The 22,226-nt window shown below is 45.4% G+C and overlaps 1 protein-coding gene across 1 annotated transcript; it reads left to right on the top strand.

The window, feature by feature from the left end:
- Positions 1–2,145: 2,145 nt before the first annotated feature.
- Positions 2,146–20,310, top strand: LOC116832285 (E3 ubiquitin/ISG15 ligase TRIM25-like). Its single transcript, XM_032792969.1, has 6 exons — positions 2,146–2,736; positions 7,049–7,144; positions 7,846–8,079; positions 10,588–10,750; positions 13,920–13,982; positions 19,769–20,310. The coding sequence occupies exons 1-6, from the start codon at positions 2,146–2,148 to the stop codon at positions 20,308–20,310; spliced, it is 1,689 nt and encodes a 562-aa protein (XP_032648860.1).
- The last annotated feature ends 1,916 nt before the right edge of the window (positions 20,311–22,226 follow it).

Here is a 22,226-nt window from a genome sequence, read left to right as displayed (position 1 = left end):
TCCTGGAGGAGGGAGTATAGTTGGGTTGCAGATTTGCAACATAGCTGGCCTCCAGTTACAGTCTGGAGCTGTGCCCAAGAACTTTTAACAAGCAGAACTCGTCAGAAAGGAACACTGCCAGTCTAGTGTGTCCACTCCCTGTGCAGCTCCTCTGAGGTTCATTCTAGCTCCCTTCTTCTAAGGAACCAGCAGACTACAATTCAGCCTTTCCAGTGGATCACACTGTGTGATGGCATCATAATTGGAATGTTGAGTGTTTGGTTTATGATGTCATGCAGAAGACTTAGCTGTCCCATGAAGGGCTGCCTACTGGAAGGGAGTCCTCAGGGGGAGCTGCTAAAGGGCCAGGGAGAACAAAAACCAACCAGTGACTTGGCATTGGAAGCAGCGCCAGGCTCTGAGTGGCAACTGTCAGGGAATATCCTTTGGTACTGCCATGTAACTGCTTCCTCATTGGCATAGGGAGGCATGAGTGACCTCATATCCAAATAGATCAGGTGAGGATGGGGCATTTGACCGAGTCTGGCTTTGCAATAGAATGATCACTGACCCAGAATTGGTAGGCCCATAAAATCCATTCACTTTGTAAGTCTTTGGATTGGTCACCACCTACCACCCACTGGAATATTCTACAGGGAATTGCCATATTTTTAAATACATTAAATCTTGTTAATAACATGATGAACTATCATCTTCTACAGGCGTTTTTTGCCATGTAAAGAGAACAGCCCAAATTCAGCCCTGCCATAAGCCAGTCACCGATGATTGCAGTGGGAGATGAGCTCATTTAGTCCAAAATTCATTTAGTCCTGAAAAACAGTTCTTCCCTGAGAGTCTTTCAGCCCAATCAATCTGAGTATCTCAGCTGAATGAGGAGGGTTGTCCCTTGTCCTCTCCAAGGTAGCCTGGTTGTGGTTCTTCAAGCTTTCCAAAGGGACATATGGTCTCTGCACCTGCTCAACTGTGCTAGAGAACAGTCCACACCTGGGTTAGGGTCTTGCATTTCCTCATGTTCCCCTTGCTCTGATCCCTTGTGTCTTTTTGGTGGGCTGCCAATATCTCAAAAAGATAGACATGTAGTGGTCAACCTCTACGTGGTGCTACTGGGAAAAACTCCAGCTATGACTGTTCACGCTGCTCGTCATGTCTCTGGTCCTGTTATTGTGACCATCCTTCTCCTAGCTAAGAAGGATTCAACATTAGGCGTTCTTGTACTATTCTCTCACTATTATCACACAGCCATAGAGTATGCTGTCCCCACAGGTCCTCCAAGCTAGGAAGCAAGCAAAGACCCACGCAGGCAGATTGATCCACAGAAAGGAACTGCTCAGGCAGAAGTGTGTCTGCCTAGATACAGAGCAGTGCATCTATGGACAGAGTAGGACATGGGACCTAGGACTCCTGACTTTTATTCCCAGCTCATATGGCTACACTGCGATAAAAAAATCCACGACACTAAGTTTCAGTGCCCAGGTCAGCCGATGCAGGCTCAAGGGGTTCAGGTTATAAAGTAGCAATGTTGACTTTCAGGTTTGGGTTGGAGCCTGGGCTCTGAGACCCTCCCCCCTCACATGGTCTCAAAGCCTGGGCTCCGGCCCAAACATCTACACTGTTATTTTACAGCCTTCCAGCCTGAGCCCTGCAAGCCTGTTAGCTGTCACCTAAATGGAAGCGCCGGCCCTGCCTACAGGGGTGCTGGAACAATTTGTATAGTGGGGGTTCTGAGAGCCATTGAACCAAACTGTAAACCCCAGTATATGATGGAAACCACTTCCAGCCAGGGAGCGTGGCAGAACCCCCAGCACCTGTTACCTATGGATGTTATGGATTCTCCATCAATTGAGGTCTGCCAGTCTGGATTGGATGGCTTCTCACTGATATGCCTGAGTTCCACCAGAAGTTCTGATCTCCTGCATCATCCAGGCCACGCTAAAAAATCAGAATGGTCCCTTCTTGCCTTAAAAATCTATTAATGATCTCTCACATGAGAATATCTAGCTTAATAAAAATGTTACAAATCTATTAATCACTTTTCACAGAGTGTCTTGAAGGTGAGTACAAGTAAACCTGTGTCTGTTCCATGTTTCCCAGAGCCCAAGATACCAGCATCTGTGAGGCAGCATCCCAGCTGAGGCTTCTGTCACCATGAGCAACACAAATTTTTTTTTCCTTGAGGACAACATTGTGTGCCCGATCTGCCTGGAGGTGTTCACAGACCCAGTCACCACCGCCTGTGGGCACAACTTCTGCATGGACTGCTTGCAGGATTACTGGGACCACCAAGCTGTGATTGGGGAGTGTCCCTACTGTCCACAGTGCCGAGAATCCTTCAGCTCACGGCCTCGACTCCGCAAAAATATAAGCCTTGGAGAAATAGCAGAAAAGTTCACCCGGGAGGAGGCTCAGGCGACAGCCAAGCTTCCCCTGGCAGGTCCAAATGACATCCCTTGTGATCTCTGCTCCTCTAGGAAAGTGAAGTCCATCAAGTCCTGCCTGCAGTGCATGGCCTCCTTGTGCGAAAACCATACCCAGTTGCACTACGAAGACAAAACTTTCAGGAACCACCAGCTGCTGGAACCTATGGGTGACTTGAAATCCAGACTATGCCAGAAGCACCACAAGCTCCAGGAGCTGTACTGTAGGACGGAGGGTGGGTTAGTTTGCTACACCTGCATCCGAGAGGAGCACAAGAACCATGACGCAATCCCGCTACAGGAGGAGAGAGCCAGGAAAGTGGTAAGTATGGATGTATAGATTTAATAAGGAAAAGGAGTGGGGCCCTCTCAAAAAGCAGATATCTAGGTCTAAAATAAAGACCTGCCTACACTGCATAAAAAGCATGGCAAGGAACCATTCTTTGGAACCTCTTGTGCTTGCAACACCTGTGCAAAGACTTGCACTCACACAAACCAGTCATCCCAGGCCTCTGGTCATAATAATTAGTTACAACACCTGTGTCAGATCTTTAGCAGACGTCTGGCTGAACCAGTATGAATGGGAAGCTGTCCTGGTTCAGACAGTTCTAACACCAGCCTATAGTGCAGTACTTCACTTTTGAAAATTACCCAGAAGCCCTTGTTTTCAGTCACAGTACTGTGCATTTTGGGTTAGGTGTTTCAGGAATCCCCCAGAATGCACTGGTACAGCCACTGTTGTAAGGTGCCCTGTGTGCGCAGTGCACCAAAATAATCAAACACATCACCATGCAGATGTGTAACTATCACAAGGACAACCAACCCTGCAATAGTTTCATCACTCACAGCCTGATACAACTAGAATCCACGGGATGACTATGGGTGCAATCATCAGCTATCAACGGTGCTATGCTAATTTTCCACATCGGAGGGTCTGGTCCATTGATTTCAATGAGAATTAGATCAAACTGTTAGTAGAGAAACACCCTCTGTATAGTCAATTCCCAGTCTCCTTCCAGGGCAAGTAATTCCAAGGACATTAAAATAGGTGGCTTTCTTGAGAGAACAGTAAATTTGTACCTGACTCCAGAGCAGCTTGTCTAAAATACCTGCAACAGGTTGCTGACCAAGTGCATCTGTCCCATGATTTAAAATAATCTGGGATGCAGAATAGGAGACCTAAAATATTCCCTAGGAAAAACTGATCTAATCAATCCATGCCTCTGTCTACCAGGGAGCATGTATGCCTGGCCACACCACCCACCGGATGTGGGGAAAATGCTTTTTTTCCCCTAGCCTTATTGAAGGTGAGGAAATGCATCTTACTAGTGGAACAAGGCCACTCCACCTCCACTTGACCTCCCAGATCTTTATCCTTTGAACAAATGAAGACCTCTGAGACAAATTTAACTTGATGAGAGGTGGAAACCTTTCCCTAAACTCTTTGGGGGAGAGCCCTAAAGACAGGCCAATGTGCAAGTGGACATAAGAAGTGTCGAGCAGGAAAGCGTTGAATGGAATTATGCATTCTTGGTGGCAATGTAACACTGACAGACCCCAGTCATCGACAGGAAGAATCAAACCTGGGACCTCTGGAGTTAAATGCATGAGCCTCTTGCATCAGCTAAAAGCCACTTGGCTGTTAGCTAAGGCTGTAGAGCAAACTCATTAATCTCTAAGTGGTCTTGGTACCACTTGATGGGACAGAGCACCACACCCAGGAGGTGTGTGGGTTACAATGGGAGATAATCCCATTGGGTTCTCCAACAGCCATGTCACTTCCTGATTAGTTTGGAGTAGAGAACAGGGAAAAGGGAGGGGACGGGGATTGGAAGGAATAAATCTTTTCCATACTTCAGAAAACTATAAAGAGGGAAAATAATCATAAGATGGCACCTGGTTAAGATTCAGTAGCCTGGTATAAACATGTTGAATAGGATTTTCAGAAGCACCCACTGATAGCCTCTCTCTTTGCTCCCACTGAAGTCCATGGTAAAATTTCCATTGAGTTCACTCAGAGTAGAGTTAGGCCATCTCTGAGAGCTTTGGAAAAGATCTCACAGAAGTGTCCTTTCTTTGCAACAGTGTGTGCTTCAAGCTCTCCCATATGCCTGTTGTCATGTGCCCATTTCTTTCACACATCTATTGCTTCCTGCCTGCTGTATCCATGTCTCCAATGCCAAGTTTTAATTTAAAATAAAAATAACATTAACTAAAATGGCCTGAGACATGATTCACATTTAGGAACACACAAAGATTTTCAAAGGCACTGAAAGTCAATAGGCATCGGGCATCTACATGCCCTTGAACAACTCCCCATAAGATCCTGTCTCCAGCAGTGGCCACACCTGATGCATCAGAGGAAGGCAAAACACAGAGGGATGGAAGCTGTAGAACGCCTTCCTGGCCTCAGAAAGGAGTTCAGCTGACATGCTGAAGCATGAGATTTGAGCAGTCTTATCTTGCCATGAAACAAAGGCAACCACTCACATCAGATTCCTGACAGCCATAGCCTTCTCTGCGGAGATCTGATAGTGCAGGAGGGAAGGGGTAATAGAACTGGTGCCCATGTAACCCTGTTAGGGGCACCAGGAAGATCCCACAGAATAGATAAGAGAGCTTTTGCTCAGCCATAAACATGTGGCAGAAACAGACTGTAACTCAGGATATTCTGCCTTTGCTCTTTTATATCTGTATTGTGGGCCAAGATCCTCAGCTAGTGTAAATTAGTGCAGCTCCACTGACATCAGTGAAGCTTTGCTGACTTGCAGCAGGCAAGGAGCTGGTCCTGAGCACTTAGCAATAAATAGCCTAGAATCCCCCAAGATGCAGGTATTCCTCTGTCAGGACTATTTCTAGTTGTTTAGAAGTCAATCGGTGCGGAAACAGACAGAACGAAACTACTGAAGCCAAAGCAGGGCCATTTTGTTGATCTGCTCCTTTGGAATAAAGTTAATTTGCAGTGGATCTGTCATTTATAATAGCATCCAAGGAGAGGCTTGGCTAATGCACCAGTTGGAACACTGGGTTTTTGAGAGTCTGTGTTTCATCAGGTTTGTAATCAGCAGGGAGCTGAGCCGAGAAATTGCCAGATGCTTTTCTGCAGTCATGCTCCCCAGGGCTGTGAGCTTGTTAGAGCTCAGACTAAGAAGGGTGAGGCCTGGGCACTGTGTTCTTGAAGGCAGGGAACATCTCTTACTGAAGAGCACCTTTCGAATTCAAGGCCCTATAGGGGAGTGTAGAGGTCTGTGCAGAGGGAGCTTTTTGCAGGACAAGGCCATGTTCTGTAAAGCACTCTGTGAATTTATGGTACACTTATTATACTATTACTGTTAATCACACTTGGATGGGAGACCACCCAGGAAATCCAGGCTGCTACCAGAGGCTGTGAAGCTGGCATTCCTTCAGGGTTACTACTGAACCACCTCAGGAAGGTGTGTGGGTGTAAGACTATGCTGTTGAAAGTGCTGCCACTCTGATGAGATGTAAATTCAAGGATCCCTTGTGGTCATGAAAGGCCTCATTTCATAAGAGTTAGGGACATTACCCCTGTATCCTGGTTAGGTTTTTTCTTTGACCAGTTACATTCATCCAATCTAAATACCCTCACCAATTTCAAGTGGACATGGTAATTTTCACTTTCCGACCTGACCTGTTGTGCAGTGTTAGCTGTGCACTGTTAAACGCTGCCCCATTCCACTCCAAAAGGCACTTAAGTGATTCTTCAAGTTGGCCATAAAATGGGCTTCCCCAGGAAATATCAACTTTTCAGTGAAAAAAATCAAAATCCAAAATATTTCAATTTGGATATGCTGCTGCAATGCATCATGGGAGTTGTAGTCTGGTTACTTCATGTCCGTATTCTCTCCTATTGGCCAGGCTCCCCAAGCAGACTAAATTTCCCTTAATGCACCACAGTCTCCTCAATGTTAAGGAAGAGGCAGTGCATCATGGGAGTCCTGGGCCCCCTGGTACATAATGGCAGCATGGAGGCACCTAAACAACCTCTCCCTTGAGGGACTGCTGTGACATATCTGAACCAAAATATTTCAGTTTTCCAGCACTAATTTTTTTTTAATTGAAAAAACATTTTTTTCCATGGAAAGCTGGCATTTTTTTTAGTAAAAAACCCAGTTTGATGGAAGATTTTTGACCAGCCCTACTGATTCCTGCTTCTGAAATGCTTTGAAATAGAAACATTATGTACATGGAAAATATATATTAATAGATTTATGCTGCTTTACATTAGTTGAGGGTCTGGCCCATTAACTGGATATTTTTGTTAGTGATTAGCAGATAACTCACTGACAATAGGGATATGTAAATTATCTTCTTCAGGTTTCAGATTGAACACTCCCTTGATGAATGGGGGTAGCTGACAACTCAGAACTATTGTTACAGGCTGTCTCAGGTTCAGGACAACACTACATCAGGTTATCAAGTCTTCCCAACCATTGGAACTTGATTTTTTTTTTTTTTTTTTTTTTAAGTGAAAGCTGACATTCAGGAGCATAATTTTTCAGTGAGCAGTGGCTTCCACAGAGAATTTTGTATTTGTCTCATCATGGAATCCTACATGTACGGTGATGCTATATTTACAGTGAATGTAAATATGTTCATTCTTGCTTTCCCAGGTGGAGGCCAAGAGAGTACGAGCCAATGTGGAAAACCAGATCCTGATGCTGGCATCAGACAGTCACAAACACAAAGGGAGGGTGATCTATCTCACGGTAAAACATGCTGCTTCCACTCTGAATACATTAGCCTCAACATGAACCAAATTATTTCCCAAACATCAAACTGTCAAAGGGTCTTTAATAGGATGGATCTTGAAACAAGAGCCACTGTATCACATGAGACCCAAAGATGGGGGAAGAGGGTCTTTACCCTCAGATGTACCTAGTATTAGAGTCTCTCCCTGTAACTGATCAAGCAAAGAGACCCTCAGCTCAATGGCATTCGTGTACATTACAGAAAATATTGAAAGATTTTCCAAGGAAGGAACAAAGTTACTCCTTTTTATTATTGTTCATTTGTATTACTGTAGCCCCAATGGTGGCCCACAATCCACCGTGTTAGGGGCTCTACAAACACAACCAAAAGACAGTCTCTGTCCCAAAGAGCTTACAAGGCAGGATCCCAAAGGGGATCAGATTCTGAGCCCCTAACATGCTGAGTTGGCAGTGGGAGCGATCCCCTTGCAGAGTGAGCTACTACTCAGCTTGAGCTAAGGGCAGCAGAATCTGCCCCAAGGTACTTTAACTATCCTTATAGGGCAGAGGCATTTTCCTCTCATCCTATTTACTGAGCCAATCGCCCAGAACCTGCTTGGAGAGAGTGAGGGAGGCACTTTTTGGGAGCGCATCAGCACTTCAGGTCACAAAGATCAGTGACTGCAGTGCGTGTGTGTGTGTGTGTCCTTCCCACCCAGAAAGTGGTCAAGAACTCAAGAGACGAGGTGAACCAAAGCTTTGCGGAGATTATAAAGGAGATCAAACGAATGCAGGTGAAGGTGCTGGAGTTTTTAGACAAGGAGGAGAGAGCAGCCCTCGTCCAGCTGGGGAATTCCATTCAGCAAAAGCAAGGGAAGCTTGCTGACTTCAACAAGCAGAACCTCTGGCTGACAGACCTCCTTGACAATGCAAGTGACCAACAGTTCCTGCAGGTAGAGTTCACCCCTCCACCCTCTGATCACAGTAAACTGCACCCATCAGTATGGCCCAGTCATCCTTGCGTAAGAGGTCTGCCCCATGCTTAGCACCCACATCATCAACCACTGCTCCCTGCAGTTTACTTCATGCCTGTAGCTGAAGTAGAGTAGTGGTGAATTTCCTATAGCCTCTACTCACCAAAAGTGGGTATGGCTGGAGTAGCTGAGAAGGGCCTCATAGGCCGCTTTTCTGAATCATTACTTACAGCACTTTCTGCTGAGAGAGGCTCTGGTGTGATTCCCAGCTTGAGGATACCCGCACATGGTAGCTTGAAGAGAACTGGCATGCTAATAAAGTCCCACCACCCTGAGCACCTGCCTAGGGTCTCAGATGGGCATGTACGCAGAAAGCCCATCCCTGCAACTCATGCTGCCCCAGCAATGAGAGCTAGCACAAGTATGTCTCTGAGCAGAGAATCACACCCCCACCTACAGGTGCAGACATATCCTCAGATTAGAGTAGCTGTCAACACCCTGTAGCCATTACTACTCCACCGATTTTTATTGATCATTTTCACTTTATCAGCCAAACAAACAGAACCATGTGGAGGAGTAACATAAGGGGAAATATTATGGTATGCAACCATTATTCATCACAAACTAACATTAGTTACAGTATCATCTCTGCCCTCAGATTGATGTGAAGAGGTAAAATAAACTTCAAATGCACAAGATCGTCTATTTGCATTTGCTTTATTTTAGCTAAAGGCTGACAGATTATCATACTTAGAGTCTTTAAATCAAGACTGGATAGCTTTCTAGAAGAGATGCTGTTGCTCAAACACAAGATGGGGGCATTAGGCAGAAATTACTGGGCGAGGTTCTGTGGCATGTGTTATGTAAGAAGTCAGACTAGATACCAGAAATACCCCTTCTGACCTTAATCTGTGAATCTATTATTAGTTGTATTAGAGGAGCACCTAGAAGCCCTAACCAAGATGGGAGTCATCGTACACTATCTAGCACCCTAGACACATAAAACGTGACAGCCCCTGGCCACAGAAAACTTCCAGTCCAAATAGTCAAGTTATCCCCATTTTACAGATGGGAAACCAAGGCACAGAGAGTGTAAATGACTTGCCCAAGTTAACACAGAGTCTGTGGTACAGCAGAGATTGAACCCAAAACTCTGGAGCCCAAGGATGCAAAATATTGAATTCATTACTAAACGTGTTTAAGATTGGCAGATTCTGGTCTGGCCAAGAGAAAGACAGGTAACCAATACAAATCATCAGTCAGACACCACCAGGTTTTTGCAGAGCAGCTGGGATGAAAGTAGGAACAAGAGAAACACACTAAACATATTTTACTGCAGATTTTATATGGAAATCAACAGATGGGAATCTTCTAACTCAAACATTTATGAGGAACATTGTGCACCAAAAAGCTAGGCCGTGTCATGCTGAGTAAACCAACATCTCCCTGGTTCTTAATTTAATAGGGTACAAAGTAGGGGCAGTTTTTTCTCACAATTCCATTTGAAGGTTTGGAACCCTCCTACAATCAAAACAACACGACTGTAATCACCTTGCGAATGGATGAATTCCAAAGAGCCAGCCCTGTGGCTAGTGTAAATCAGCATAGCCTCCCACTGAAGCTAACAGAGCCAGGCCAAATTTCCCAAATCGAAAGAGGCTTAAAACTCACTTTGTTTTTAAGAAAATCTCTTTAGCTTTGGAAATACATTGGACAGTGAGATAGTAACAGATTGGACCATCACAGCAGCCACATTGAGCTGTTAATGTTCTCTCTTACATGTGCTACTAATCCTTGCTTTAAGCGCAACTGTTTGTTTTTTCCCAGACTGCATGCTTATGTTCTGAGACAGTGGGGAACTTTTCTTAACACCAAAAACAAATCAATGTTTCCGTGAAATCCAACAGGGTTTACTTGGATAACAAAGACTCCAGCAAAATGGAGGAAAGGATCTTGTCTGGCAGTTCGAGTGGCTGTAATTCTGTGATTTCATCCAAACAAGTCCTTCAGAAAGGGGCAATTCCACCCTGTGCCACAGTCTGTGCGCTACTTAAACCCTATTTTGAGGGCATAAGGGGAACTTAAGTGGTGCATAGGCTGCAGAGTAGGGTTTCTGCACTGAGGTGAATGTCACCCAGCCCGGGGTCCTGGAACAATGTGTATCATGAGGGTACTGAGAACTATTGAACCAAACTGTACACCCTGTGTATGATGGAAACCACTTCAAGCCAGGGGGTCCTCTTGATATGTACCCCATCATACATACACCCTGGATCCTTCCTCAGAGCTGATTGGTGAGAAAGCTGAGTTAGAAAAATTCATTATGGGCCAGATTCTAGTACACTTACTCCAGTGTAGGGTCTCCTTACTCTCCGAGAAGTCCCTTTCACTCTGTGGAGTCCATGGAAGGAAGGGGGATCAGGATCTCACCCTGGGGCCTGGTTTCAATGAATGCTGAGGAAGTTTAAAAAGTTTCTGCCCTGCTAGGAATTCCCAAAGCTCAAGAAGTTGGGAGCCTGCACCGAACCCGTCGTCAGTCTGAAGTGCGAGGAGAGCTCAAGTTTTGTCAACCTTAAACAGACTCTGGGTGACCTGAAGGCTCAGCTATCAATGGTTGCCCTCTGCTTCATCAATAAAATCCTCACGAAAGGTGAGTGAGCTTCTTCCAACGAGATCAGAATGTTTTTCCCCCAAGGGGGGGGATTTTCTGTGCAATGCATCCTCAGGTTCCAGTTCCTTTGGATGGCTAGGAAAGCATCCTGCTTACTGATCTCCCAACACGCAGCCCTGGCCACAGCATAAACATTTTTAGTGGCTGAAATGGGGAATACCCCGCCCTCACCAGGTTTTTCAATGGGGAATTCTGTTTTGCCATTGACTAAAGATCACGATGGACATGGTCAGGATTCCAAAATATCCCCTGCCTCTCCAGTCTAGGGTGGTCACCATTTCCTCCCTTGAACTCCTCCTCCTTCTCCTCTCAAGAATGGCTGCAGACTTGTACCTGGCTGGTCTAGACAATAAGTGGGTTGGCTCCCTCGATGCTGCTTTGCAGAGCATTCAGGGACAGCACCTATGCATCTAGCACCACCAGCCCTCTATCGGGAGCCCAAATAGAGGCTCTTTATGGAGCAAGAGACTGGAAGATACATCTGATCAATAGTCTCTTGAATTGCTTAGCTAACCTAGTCACCCACTGACTTTGGGCAACTTTGTCGCCCATAATTTCATGTATCCAGTTTCATGGGTACTAACCTCCAACTTCCATCACAGGGTTTTATTGAGGAGACTCCAAGCCTGTGAAGTCTCATCTCTGAGCTTTTGTTCCTACACGGAGTCCTATTGTCTCCCTGAGCTCACTTTCCCATTTGGTGTTCATGCTTTTGCCTGCAGAATGTATTATCAGCCACCAGCGTCTTCCCTTTAACTTCTAGACTGAGGTACTAGAAAGGGGACTGGAGTCCAGGCTGGGGGCTCCCTCCTCTAGCTCCAGTCAGAATGGACTGTCCCTCCAGTTCAGTCACCAAGGACCAAATCCTTGACTGCTGTAAGTCAGAAGAGCTCCATTCACTTCAATAGGTCTATGACAATTTCCACCACTACCTCTACATGCCATCCTCCAGTGGCTATCAGCTAACCTGGGGGTAGCTGGTGTTTTCTCCAGCCTGGCCAGCCCTAGCTTTATTGATGCTTTGCAGGTATTCACTCCTATTTATACACCTCTACCCCGTTATAACGCCATCTGATATAACACAAATTCAGATATAATGCAGTAAAGCAGCTCTCCAGGAGGTAGGTCGGCACACGCCAGTGGATCAAAGCAAGTTCGATATAACGCGGTTTCACCTATAACGCGATAAGATTTTTTTGGCTCCCGAGGACAGCGTTATATGAAGGTAAAGGTGTGCTTTACTGTTTCTAGTTCCCTTATCTGAAATATGCAAACAGAAAATAACAAAACTAACCTTTGACAGTTCCCAGCCTCCACACTTGAGACTCACTTAAAACTGTGACCCCAGTGCTTAAAGTGTGACTCTCCTTTCAGATAGCCACCTGTGTATAAATCCTGCTGACTATGCCACTATGGTATTTTGGGGTGCAATCAGACTGGCAAAGGGCTGAGTCACCCCTACCCTGCAACTTTAGAGGCTTCTTAATGCTTTACTTCTGTAGCTCCCATCTGGGCTGCAGGTAACACCCTGAGTGTCTGTGTGGGCTGCAGCTAGCCAGCCTCTCTTCAGTCACATGCTGGCTTCCACCAGACTTATTTACCACTTGCAGGGGGACTCCACCACACTCCCAATCCCAGCCCTTCCCCAAAAATGTGTACACCTTTACCTTGATATAACGTGACCTGATAGAACAGGAATTCAGATATAATGTGGTAAAGCAGTGCTCTGGAAGTGGGGGAGGAGCATGCGCACTCCGGTGGATCAAAGCAAGTTTGATTTAACGCAGCAAGTTTCACCTATAACGTGGTAAGATTTTTTAGCTCCCGAGGACAGCGTTATATCAGGGTAGAGGTGTATTTTGTTCTGCCCTGACCAGTCCTCTTCTGGGCAGTTCAGATAAAGGTTGGTTGTCCCTGTAAGGGACTAATATACAACAACTTGCTCTTTTCAAATGGAGTTACCCACACTGGATTAATTTTTATTAAAGAACAAAAACATTTCTTTAACTACAGAGAGGTAGATTCTGAGTACAAGTAATAAGGCATTAAAGGCAAAAATGCTTACAAGAAACAGAACGCTTCCTAGTACTAAACAGACTAGATGTGGTTCAGGGTGAAGTTCTTACCACAGATTCCCAGTATCATTGCTGACCAAATTTCAGGTCAAGATCTGCCCCCAAAGTCCATAGGCTGTTTCTTTTGTATTCTTAGGTTGAAAAGAGATGGATAGGGAGAGAACCTGGGGTGTTTTTGCCCCTCACTTTCAGAGTTCAGTCACCCTTTGAAATGCATTTCCCTGAGTGTGACCCCTAGATAAAGTTCTTTCCAGCTGAGCAAGGAGACATGGAGTTGGGGGGAGGAACATTGGGGGGAGGTTCATGTGGTTCCTTCTGTCCCCTCTGTTTGCTGAGATTCAGATTTTCTTTGTGGTCTTCCTTTTTCCTCCCACTGTCTGAGGGCTGTATACTGCATACGTGCAAACTGAGGTAAATACACACCCCTGTGGTTAAGACCCGTTTGACCAGTTTTATCTAATCAGGAGTATGTGAGTTTGAAAATGTGCTTTAACATTATACGGGGGGGATTTCATAGCTTTACACACAATGTTGCTACATACATTTCACTGTGAGGTTATCAAGCATTGAGTTATTAGTTTTCATACGATACCTCAAGGCATATTTTGTGCAAAGATTATTACAGTAGTAGGATGTGAATACAGGGGTGCACCCAGTCAGGGTCACACACGTTAGGGATGGATTCATTTCACAAGGCTTCGGTTTGAATAGACATCCAAAGTCAGGTACATTGTCCAAGCTCCTATTGCTAGAAATCTCAGGAGAACTGACTTAAAAAATTTCTGACCAGGCTGGGGAATACTGTAAGAACAGCTTCTCTTGTGGTATTTCAGGGTTTCTGGGTCCAGCTCTGGTCAGGAACACACACATGCAGAGAGGTGTGAAAATGGGCCAGTTATTTTAACTGAACATTTTCCAGCGTGTAGAACACTTCACTTTGGGAGACGGATAAAGGTCCCAAGTGAAAGGTGGTGGCTTTTTGCGCCCACCCCACGCATCTGATCCAAAGCTCACACATCCCACTGCACTTCCCAAGCATCATAAACCCCTGCTGTGTCTCTTTCATCTTACAGGAATAACAATGCAACTCTATGAGGTGATACCAGCAGATATGGACAGGAAGAACCTCCTGAAATGTAGGTATTGGTACCACGTTTGACCTTTTTCCCCCCAGCCTCTCTCTGGCTTCTGGGGAGGGTGTATTGTAACTGCTCGAGTTGAGAGTGTCCTCAGCTGAAGGAACTCAGCGAGCTGAAATTGCTACAGTTTGACTCAAGACTGGGCAGACCAGCCAAAGATGCAGCAAAATGTTTACTGCGAGAACAACGCGAGTTGTGCGGAGCAGACATGGGCCATTTTGGCTAGTGCAGCAAAACTCTAGACACAACAGTCAGCTGTCAGGCAACAGAAGAGTGGCCATGTGTCATGTGATCTTCATAGGTAGTTATTTATAAAGGGCCAACAGCGTGCTGGTGCTGTACAAACAGTCTCTGCTCAAAAAAGCTTGTAATAGAAGGGCCTGAATCTGGCACTGCTGGAAATGGGAGTTTTGCTGTTGTTTAAACAAGAGCAGGATTGGCCTTTAATGGAGAGAACACTTACCATCGAAAAGGAAGCATTGTTAAGTGGGAAGAGAATGGGAGTCAGGAGGTTATTCCCAGCTCTGACACTAACTCTTTGGGGTGACCCTGGGTAGGCCCCGGTGTCAGCGTCACCCATTTAGACCATGGCAATTACCTACTTCACAGGGAGGTTTTCAGGCTTCTTTGGTAAACATTTGTAAAGTGCTTGGGGTTCTTCAGATGAAAGGCGCTATAGAAGTGCCACGTAATATTAAAGTGACACTGGAATGATAGTAGGGGGATGGGCTATGTGTGTGTATGAATGTAATGGTCCCTCAATCTCTCGCTCGGAGGGAAGCCACTTGGGCTGGTCCTGTCTGGCCAGGCCGAGAGTCTGCAGGACAGCCAAGAGCCCACAATAGGCCTGGGTGATCAATAGTCACTGTCAGACTTTAGCCTGGGTTTGGGTGGCTCAAGCTGTCAACCCTTAAACAGTCTATCAGGGCTGGCTTCGGGTTGGAGGGAGGCCACTCAGCCTCACTACAATGAACGTCATAGACATGGGGCTTTTGATATGGGTGAAAGGCATGGTGTGCCATTCAGTCTAATGAGAACAGAGGATCTCTAACCACTTACTTGAACACAGTACCATGCTTGGTGCCTGCTTCCACACAGTCCCTAGGGGAAATTCATTGGCAAACCAGCAATAAAGTACCCCGCAAACTAGGGTGACCAGATATCTCGATATTAATTGTTTGTCCCACGTCCCAACCGATGTATGGTCGAGATGTCATTTGTCCCAATATTTTGCACTCTGGCAGCACTTGGGCTTTTTTTTTTTTTTTTTTTTCTTCAGTGGCGGCGATATTTTGTTCTTGTCATCTGGTCACCCTACCGCAAACACCCTCTATGTAGGGAGCTTAACTAGCAGGAACATGGCCAGAATATCTGGCGCTCTGCAGCCACACCCTACCTGCAGAAGGTACCAGGTGGCGCTGGGGTGTTTCTAAGCCCAGCTATGCTATGGGGTGCAATAGTCCATAGAGCAGGGGTGGCCAAACTGTGGCTCCGGAGCCACATGTGGCTCTTCAGAAGTTAACATGCGGCTCCTTGTATAGGCACCAACTCCGGGGCTGGAGCTACAGGCGTCAACTTTCCAATGTGCCAGGGGGTGCTCACCACTCAACCCCTGGCTCTGCCACGGGCCCTGCCCCTACTCCACCCCTTCCCATGCCCTCCTGTGAGACTGCTGTGCCCTCGCTCCTCCCCCTCCCCCAGACCCTCCTACACACCACGAAACAGCTGACTGGGAGGTGCAGGGAGAGAGGGGGAGGCGCAGATGGACGGGGCTGCTGGTGGGTGGAAGGTGCTGGGAACTGGGGCAGGGTGGGGGAGACTGACGGGGGGCTGCTGACATATTACTGTGGCTCTTTGGCAACGTACATTGGTATATTCTGGCTCCTTCTCGGGCTCAAGTTGGCCACCTCTGCCACAGAGGCTGTTGCAGCTGGAGTTTAGAGCTGCCTCAGCTCATACTATGAGAGGGGCCAAACTAGCCCTCACCATTACAGGAATCAATTCTACCCTATATCCGTCGAAGCAGGAAACGTATAGGCGTCATTCCAATCAGTTTACTAGTGGCATCTTCTTTAAACAATTTCAGACTAAAGCAAAGGTTGCCTGACCTTTATTACTGTCGATATCAGGAGATATTTTCAGCATAGACCCAGAGGATGCCATCAGGTCAAGTTTAACCCAAAACTTAGCTTTAGTAAAAAAAAGACAAATGAGTTTTACGAAACTGGAGGCCAAAAGCCATGTTTCTATGGATTTGTTTTGAAATTCTAATGGAAACAGGTTCCCTGGTTATTGAAACTTAAGTGCCAATGCATTCTGGGATAAAACTGAATTTGAAATAGACTAGGAGGTAACTGGAAAAAAAGGAAAATTGACAACTATCTAAGCTGAGAGAAATGCAAAAAATAAAATGAGTATAGTAACAGGTGAGTTAGATTTTTTAAATTATTTCAATTGTAATAATCTAAAGTTTGTGTAATATAAAGCAGGGATATTTAAAAAAAAACCTAACAATGTTCCTTTAATCATTAGTGTATTTTTGATGAGAGACCATGTTGTTAACAATATGGGCCTGCTTTTAAAATATTATCTCTAATTTTGGAGGCATAATTGTCTGTTCTTATGTGTTTTTCCAACTGCAACTAATTGCAGGCACAAGTGATGAGATTTAGTAGCCTAAGTACTTGATTTGTGGGCACAATAAAATAACTGGATCTAGTCTATCATTTGCAACTGCAATTAATTGTCGGTCTAAACTGTGCTTGCAGGATTACAGGCTGGGTTCAGGGTCATATTAAAAAAAAGGAGCCCTTTGTATTCAGAATAGAGCAAAAGGGTCGTCTTAAACTGGCTTAAAGCCAGGTAGCTTTGCCTAGTTTTAAGAATACCTGAGAAAGTACTTTAAAAAAAACAAAACTAATTTCTACTTAGTACTAGGATTCTGTGGTCTGTATCTGCCTTGAATTGGATCTACCATGTCTTAAAAGAAAGGAGTTAAGAGGAAAAAAGTGATATAAGTAATCATAGTATTGGTTACAAATTTAAAGTTAGCATTGCACAAAAGAGAATTTAAGAGTAAAGTTAGTTTTTGAGACCAATTATTTTTCCTATACAAACCCTAAAGTGAAGGAAAATATTTTAAGTTTCTTAATTATCAAAAGGGTTTTGTTTGAATTACAGTTTTCTCCTGCAATCCAAACCCTGCAGCACTAGCCTGGAGATGAAACTGACTAGAACTATTTTCACTGGCTGAATTAGATGCAAAAAGTTAGCCCACAGGATAAATAATGAAAAGTTCTGGGTGGGCGTTGTCTTGGGAGTGGGGGGAGAACTGATCCCAATTTTGCATCTGGCTTCAGAAGAAGGACTGGGCCCTATACGCATAACTTCTTGATTAGCGAGACAAGGTAGAGGAGGTCTTATCTTATAGGACAGGGGTGGCCAACCTGTGGCTCTGCAGCCACATGTGGCTCTTCAGAAGTTAATATGTGGCTCCTTGTATAGGCACCAACTCTGGGGCTGGAGCTACAGGCGCCAACTTTCCAATGTGCCAGGGGGTGCTCACTGCTCAACCCTGACTCTGCCACAGGTCCTGCCCCCACTCCACCCCTTCCTGCCCCCTCCCCTCAGCCTGCTGTGCCCTCGCCCCTCCCCTCTGAGCCTCCTGCATGCCACGAAACAGCTGATTGCGAGGTGCAAGGAAGGATGGGGAGGCGCTGATCAGCGGAACTGCGGGTGGGCAGGAGGACTGGGAGCGGGGCGAAGCTGATGGGGGGCTGCTGACTTTTTACTGTGGCTCTTTGGCGATATACATTGGTAAATTCTGGCTTCTTCTCAGGCTCAGGTTGGCCACCCGTTATAGGACTTTTAAATTATTTTGTTATGGAAGAGATGACAGTTATAGTTAAAGCTGCTGCATCCATTCTACACTCCTATTTTTATAGTTGTTCAGAATTTCTTGAAACTCTCTCCTTTCAGGTTAAATTAATTTTAAAAAGATTGTTTTGGCTTCAAGATCCATTTTGTTAAAAAAAAATGAGATTGGCTTGTTGGAGTACCAATAGGGTGGGGAAAATATACTTATTAAAAATATTCTTGCAGGTTTCTGAAGCAACTCTACAGTCAAAATAACTCAGGATAGAAACTGAGCTTTGCTATGTCAACAGTCCTCAATGAGAGGAGTCCACGTGCTTCAGTGAAAATTGGGCTTATTTTGACTAGGGGGGAGGGGGAATGTACTGTGCATTTGAGTCAGGACATCTTACAGAGGGGGGTTAGCTAGGGTAATGATGGACATGACTATATCCCCATTGACTTGAATGGGAGCAGGATCAGACCCCGTGTGATGTTACAAAAGGCTGCAAGCCCCACGTACGTCTCTTGAGGCTAAGCTAACAGAGCAGTGAGCAGCATGCTGAAGGTGTGGAAAGCTCAGGGAGAGCTGCCACTCACCTTTTAATGGTCATAGGAGGGAGACCTGCTGCAATTCACTCTAGGAAGGAGAAAGGTTGTTGTCTCCTGTATACTAGTTAAGTTGCACAGTAGAGAGGCTTCCCCTGGGACAGGGTGTTCCTAGAGGCATCTAGCCAAATAATTTCATATTATGGAATTTACACTTATTATATAACGAGTTTATAGGCCAACAGAGCTTCAAACTTCCTGCAGAGAAAAGTGGCTTTGTTTTATTGGGGGGTTTCTCGTCCCTCTCTTCTCCCCTTCACTTTTTTTTATTTTAATAAAAGCCAAGGAGACAGTTAAGGCTGCACAGTTAAATATTTGGAAGATAAGTCTAGCCTGTCCTAAGGTTGTAGATGCAACTTTGGCTCCTCTCCCTGGCTCATGTCCTACACGTATATGATCATATGCTATTTCTCAGCTACAATATTACACCATGTGGTTTTTTTTTCCTTTAACTTTAAATACACGTGACATTTTCTTGCACAAAAAGCACACTTTTACTTACACGGCATATTCCATTTTAAGAGCACAACACAGAAGAGTAATGAAAAATGTTCATAGTATTAGTGGTATGATCACAGCACCTAGGAGCTCTAGTCATGGACCAGGTCCCCATTGTGCTACCCACTGTATGAACCGAACAAAAAGAACAGTCCTACCTCTTTGGAGCTTACAATCTAAGCATAAGGTAAGAGAAGAGGCGGATACAGACAGGGGAGCACAAGGAAATGAGACAATACACTATGACTTACATAGACCACTTGAATTTGCAGCTAAGGCTCTGATCTGGAGCTCCATATGGTACCTGCTCTTTCAGGCTACTTTTGTGCCAGAAGAGAAGCCTGTAGCGGTCTCAAGCAGTAGCATAATGTTTTTAAATACAGATGGGATGCTCAGTGCTTTCTAGGACTCAAGCAGCAGCCCTTATGTCTCTCTCTCATTCACACTAGGGAAAAGTCAGGAGTTAACCGCACTGAAGTCAGACTAACACTGGTGTAATCCCAGTGTAGGTGAGAAGAAATCAGCCACATAGTCCTTCCCCAAGTATCTTCCACTAAAAAAAAAAATCCAATACATGCCCACTACATGACCACCACTTCTCTTACCGCTAGCGGCAAATCCTCTCTGTGGAGAGAGAGGAAACAGCCCTTTGCCACCTTCATGGTAGGAATAGCTAATATCAGTCCCTTCATCACAGTGTTCCCTGCCCTTCTGGTCTGGAAATGGAACTAGACTGAGCAGGACACAGTTTGACACCTCCCTTCACACCCCCATCAGGAGTGGATTCACTTTGGCCATATCTCCTTTTGTCTCCTGTGAAACAGACTACTGCAACCTGAACTTCGATCCCAACACCGCCAGCGAGGAGCTCTTGCTGTTCAAGGAGACCCACTCCGTGCTGAACATGGGCATCCTGATGGAGTCTTTCTTCGGGTCCTGCCAGGGATTCAACCACTGGCCACAGGTCTTGTGTACCCGCAGCTTGTGTGAGGGCTGCCATTATTGGGAAGTCGAGGTCTCAGACTCATGGGTCTGCTTGGGAGCAACCTACAGTTACATGCACAAGACTGGGAAGAGCTGTATCTTTTACCTGATTGGCCGGAACGATACCTCCTGGTGCCTGGAGTGGGACTCCTTGAAATTCTCTGTCTGGCACAACAACATCCAAACCGTGGTAAAGGGCAGCTATTACAAGACCATTGGTGTCTTCCTGGACTATGCTGCTGGCTCCCTGACTTTCTATGGCGTCACCAACACCATGAACCTCATCTACCGCTTCCTGACCACTTTCACGGAGCCACTATATCCTGCAGTCATGGTGAGCAGCGGCGGCTCCGTTACCTTGAAGCAGCATCCGTTACCTTGAAGCAGTAAGGGCAGATTTGCTCCCTGTATCCCACAAGGGCTCTTTGTTGCTAATAAAATTCACTTCTACCTATGGCTGCAGAGCTCATTTTTTTTAATTGCTTGACTACAGGTAAAAAACAGGTGATGCATAAATGGTGTTTACACTGGATATTCCCTTGGGAGAAGTTTGTTCAGTTCTCAGGGTCATCTAGAGGTGGTAGGGGATTGTCATCCACCTATTTACACCAGCCTTTCCTTTATGCACCATTTCTCCCTGGTGTTCCATTACCTTTGTAATTCTGAAGAGGCTGGGAACTCCTGGGTTTTATTGCTTGTTCTGCCACTGACTCGCTGTGTGACATTGAGCAAGTCATGTAACCTTTCTGTGCCTCATTTCTCTCCCCTGCCCTCCCATCTGTAAAAAATAGTGATACATGTGTGTTTTGCAAGGAGGTAGCAAGGCTTCATCAGCAGGTAGGCCAAGATTTTCAAGTGACTAGTGATTTGGGGTGCACAAGTGACACTTTAATGAGGTGCTATGCACCCACCTTAACAAAACCAGGTGTAACACAGACAGACCCCCATGGGCGGGATTGAACCAGGGATCTCTGGAACTTAGTGCATGAGCCTCTACAGCATTTGCTAAAAGCCAGCTGGTTGTTAGCTAAGGCTGTAGAACAGACTTTATTTTCTCTCTCTCTGATGTTCCCTCTAATCTTGTGTGCCAGAAGTTTATCACCAGGACAAATAGCAGGGCAAGCCAGATCCTGCTGTACCCCTCTGAACTGGTGGAAGCTGTCAATGAGTGTGCTGGTGTCATCTGTTCGTATGCTGACTAAAGAGCCTAGGAAATCACCTAGTCTACCTTCCAGCCAATGCAAAATTGTTCCCTACTGGACATTTAATGTTTTATTAAGGCAAGTTTGAAATATTCCAAGTGGCAGCATTTCCAGCACCATCACATCTCTTGGGAAACTATTCCACATGCCAACGGCTCTGTCAAAGTATTTCCTGTTGTTCACCCTAGATTTTCCCTTTCTTAATGTTAACCCATTATTCCAAGTTGTGCTCCCTTTTACTAGCCTACACAATTTCTCTCCCTCCTTGTGGCTGGATTCTGTGTTCCATTAAGGCTTCTCTGCACTCATCTGGAGATATAAATGTAGCCTCAGACCTGGTCACTGGACAGTTGCTGGATCTGCACCTAAGCTACTTGCCCATAGCTCTGTCTGAAGTGACAGAGGTTCCTCTCAACCTGGTCAAATGCCTTCTTTAGTGTCTTAAAATGGAATGATGGCTTGAGTGAGATTCAAGGGGACTGAACAGATAGATAAAACATATCAAATGGTCAGAAGAGTTTCTTCCTCCAAAGAATCCCACTTAGTTCCCTATTCACCACCTCAGTGAGAAGCTCATCTTATCTCATGGATAACATTTGTGTTCATGCGTTTTGCATCTGTATTCAGTAGGGAAAGTCAGCCATTGGGAAGCACCCTGGAACCAGGTTTTCCTCTCTGTACTATAGTAGTAGTTCAGTTTTCCCTGCTGTCTTTGGCACTCTTCCACCAATGTGTGTCCCATTAAAAACCTCAAGAGAAATGGAGAAAACAGCATGTCACCGTTTGTTTCTTCCCAAAAGCAGGGGTTTGAATCCTTCACTCCGTTATCCCTAGGTGGTCTTCCTGACTTCAGTGAGGATTGAACTAGTGTAACTTACAGCAGAATGAACTTCCACAGCTTTTGGCTAGTTTTAAAGCAGGGGTTCTCAAACAGGGGGTCATGAGGTTATTACATGGGGGGTCGCGAGCTGTCAGCCTCCACCTCAAACCTTGCTTTGCCTCCAGCATTTATAATGGTGTTAAATATATAAACAAGCATTTTTAATTTGGGGGGGGGGGGAGGTCACACTCAGAGGCTCACTATGTGAAAGGGGTC

This window comes from Chelonoidis abingdonii, chromosome 13 (genome assembly GCF_003597395.2).
Source record: "Chelonoidis abingdonii isolate Lonesome George chromosome 13, CheloAbing_2.0, whole genome shotgun sequence".
Classification (NCBI taxonomy): domain Eukaryota; kingdom Metazoa; phylum Chordata; order Testudines; family Testudinidae; genus Chelonoidis; species Chelonoidis abingdonii.
The sequence above is the reverse complement of the archived record's forward strand: the minus strand, read 5'-3'. Positions and strand labels throughout refer to the sequence as shown.

Excerpts from the sequence above, each read along its gene's own strand:
- LOC116832285 (XM_032792969.1), top strand. The coding sequence starts at position 2,146 with ATGAGCAACACAAATTTTTTTTTCCTTGAGGACAACATTGTGTGCCCG. Across the intron at positions 2,737-7,048 it reads AGGAGAGAGCCAGGAAAGTG|GTGGAGGCCAAGAGAGTACG; the intron begins GTAAGTATGGAT and ends TTGCTTTCCCAG. Across the intron at positions 7,145-7,845 it reads GGAGGGTGATCTATCTCACG|AAAGTGGTCAAGAACTCAAG; the intron begins GTAAAACATGCT and ends CTTCCCACCCAG.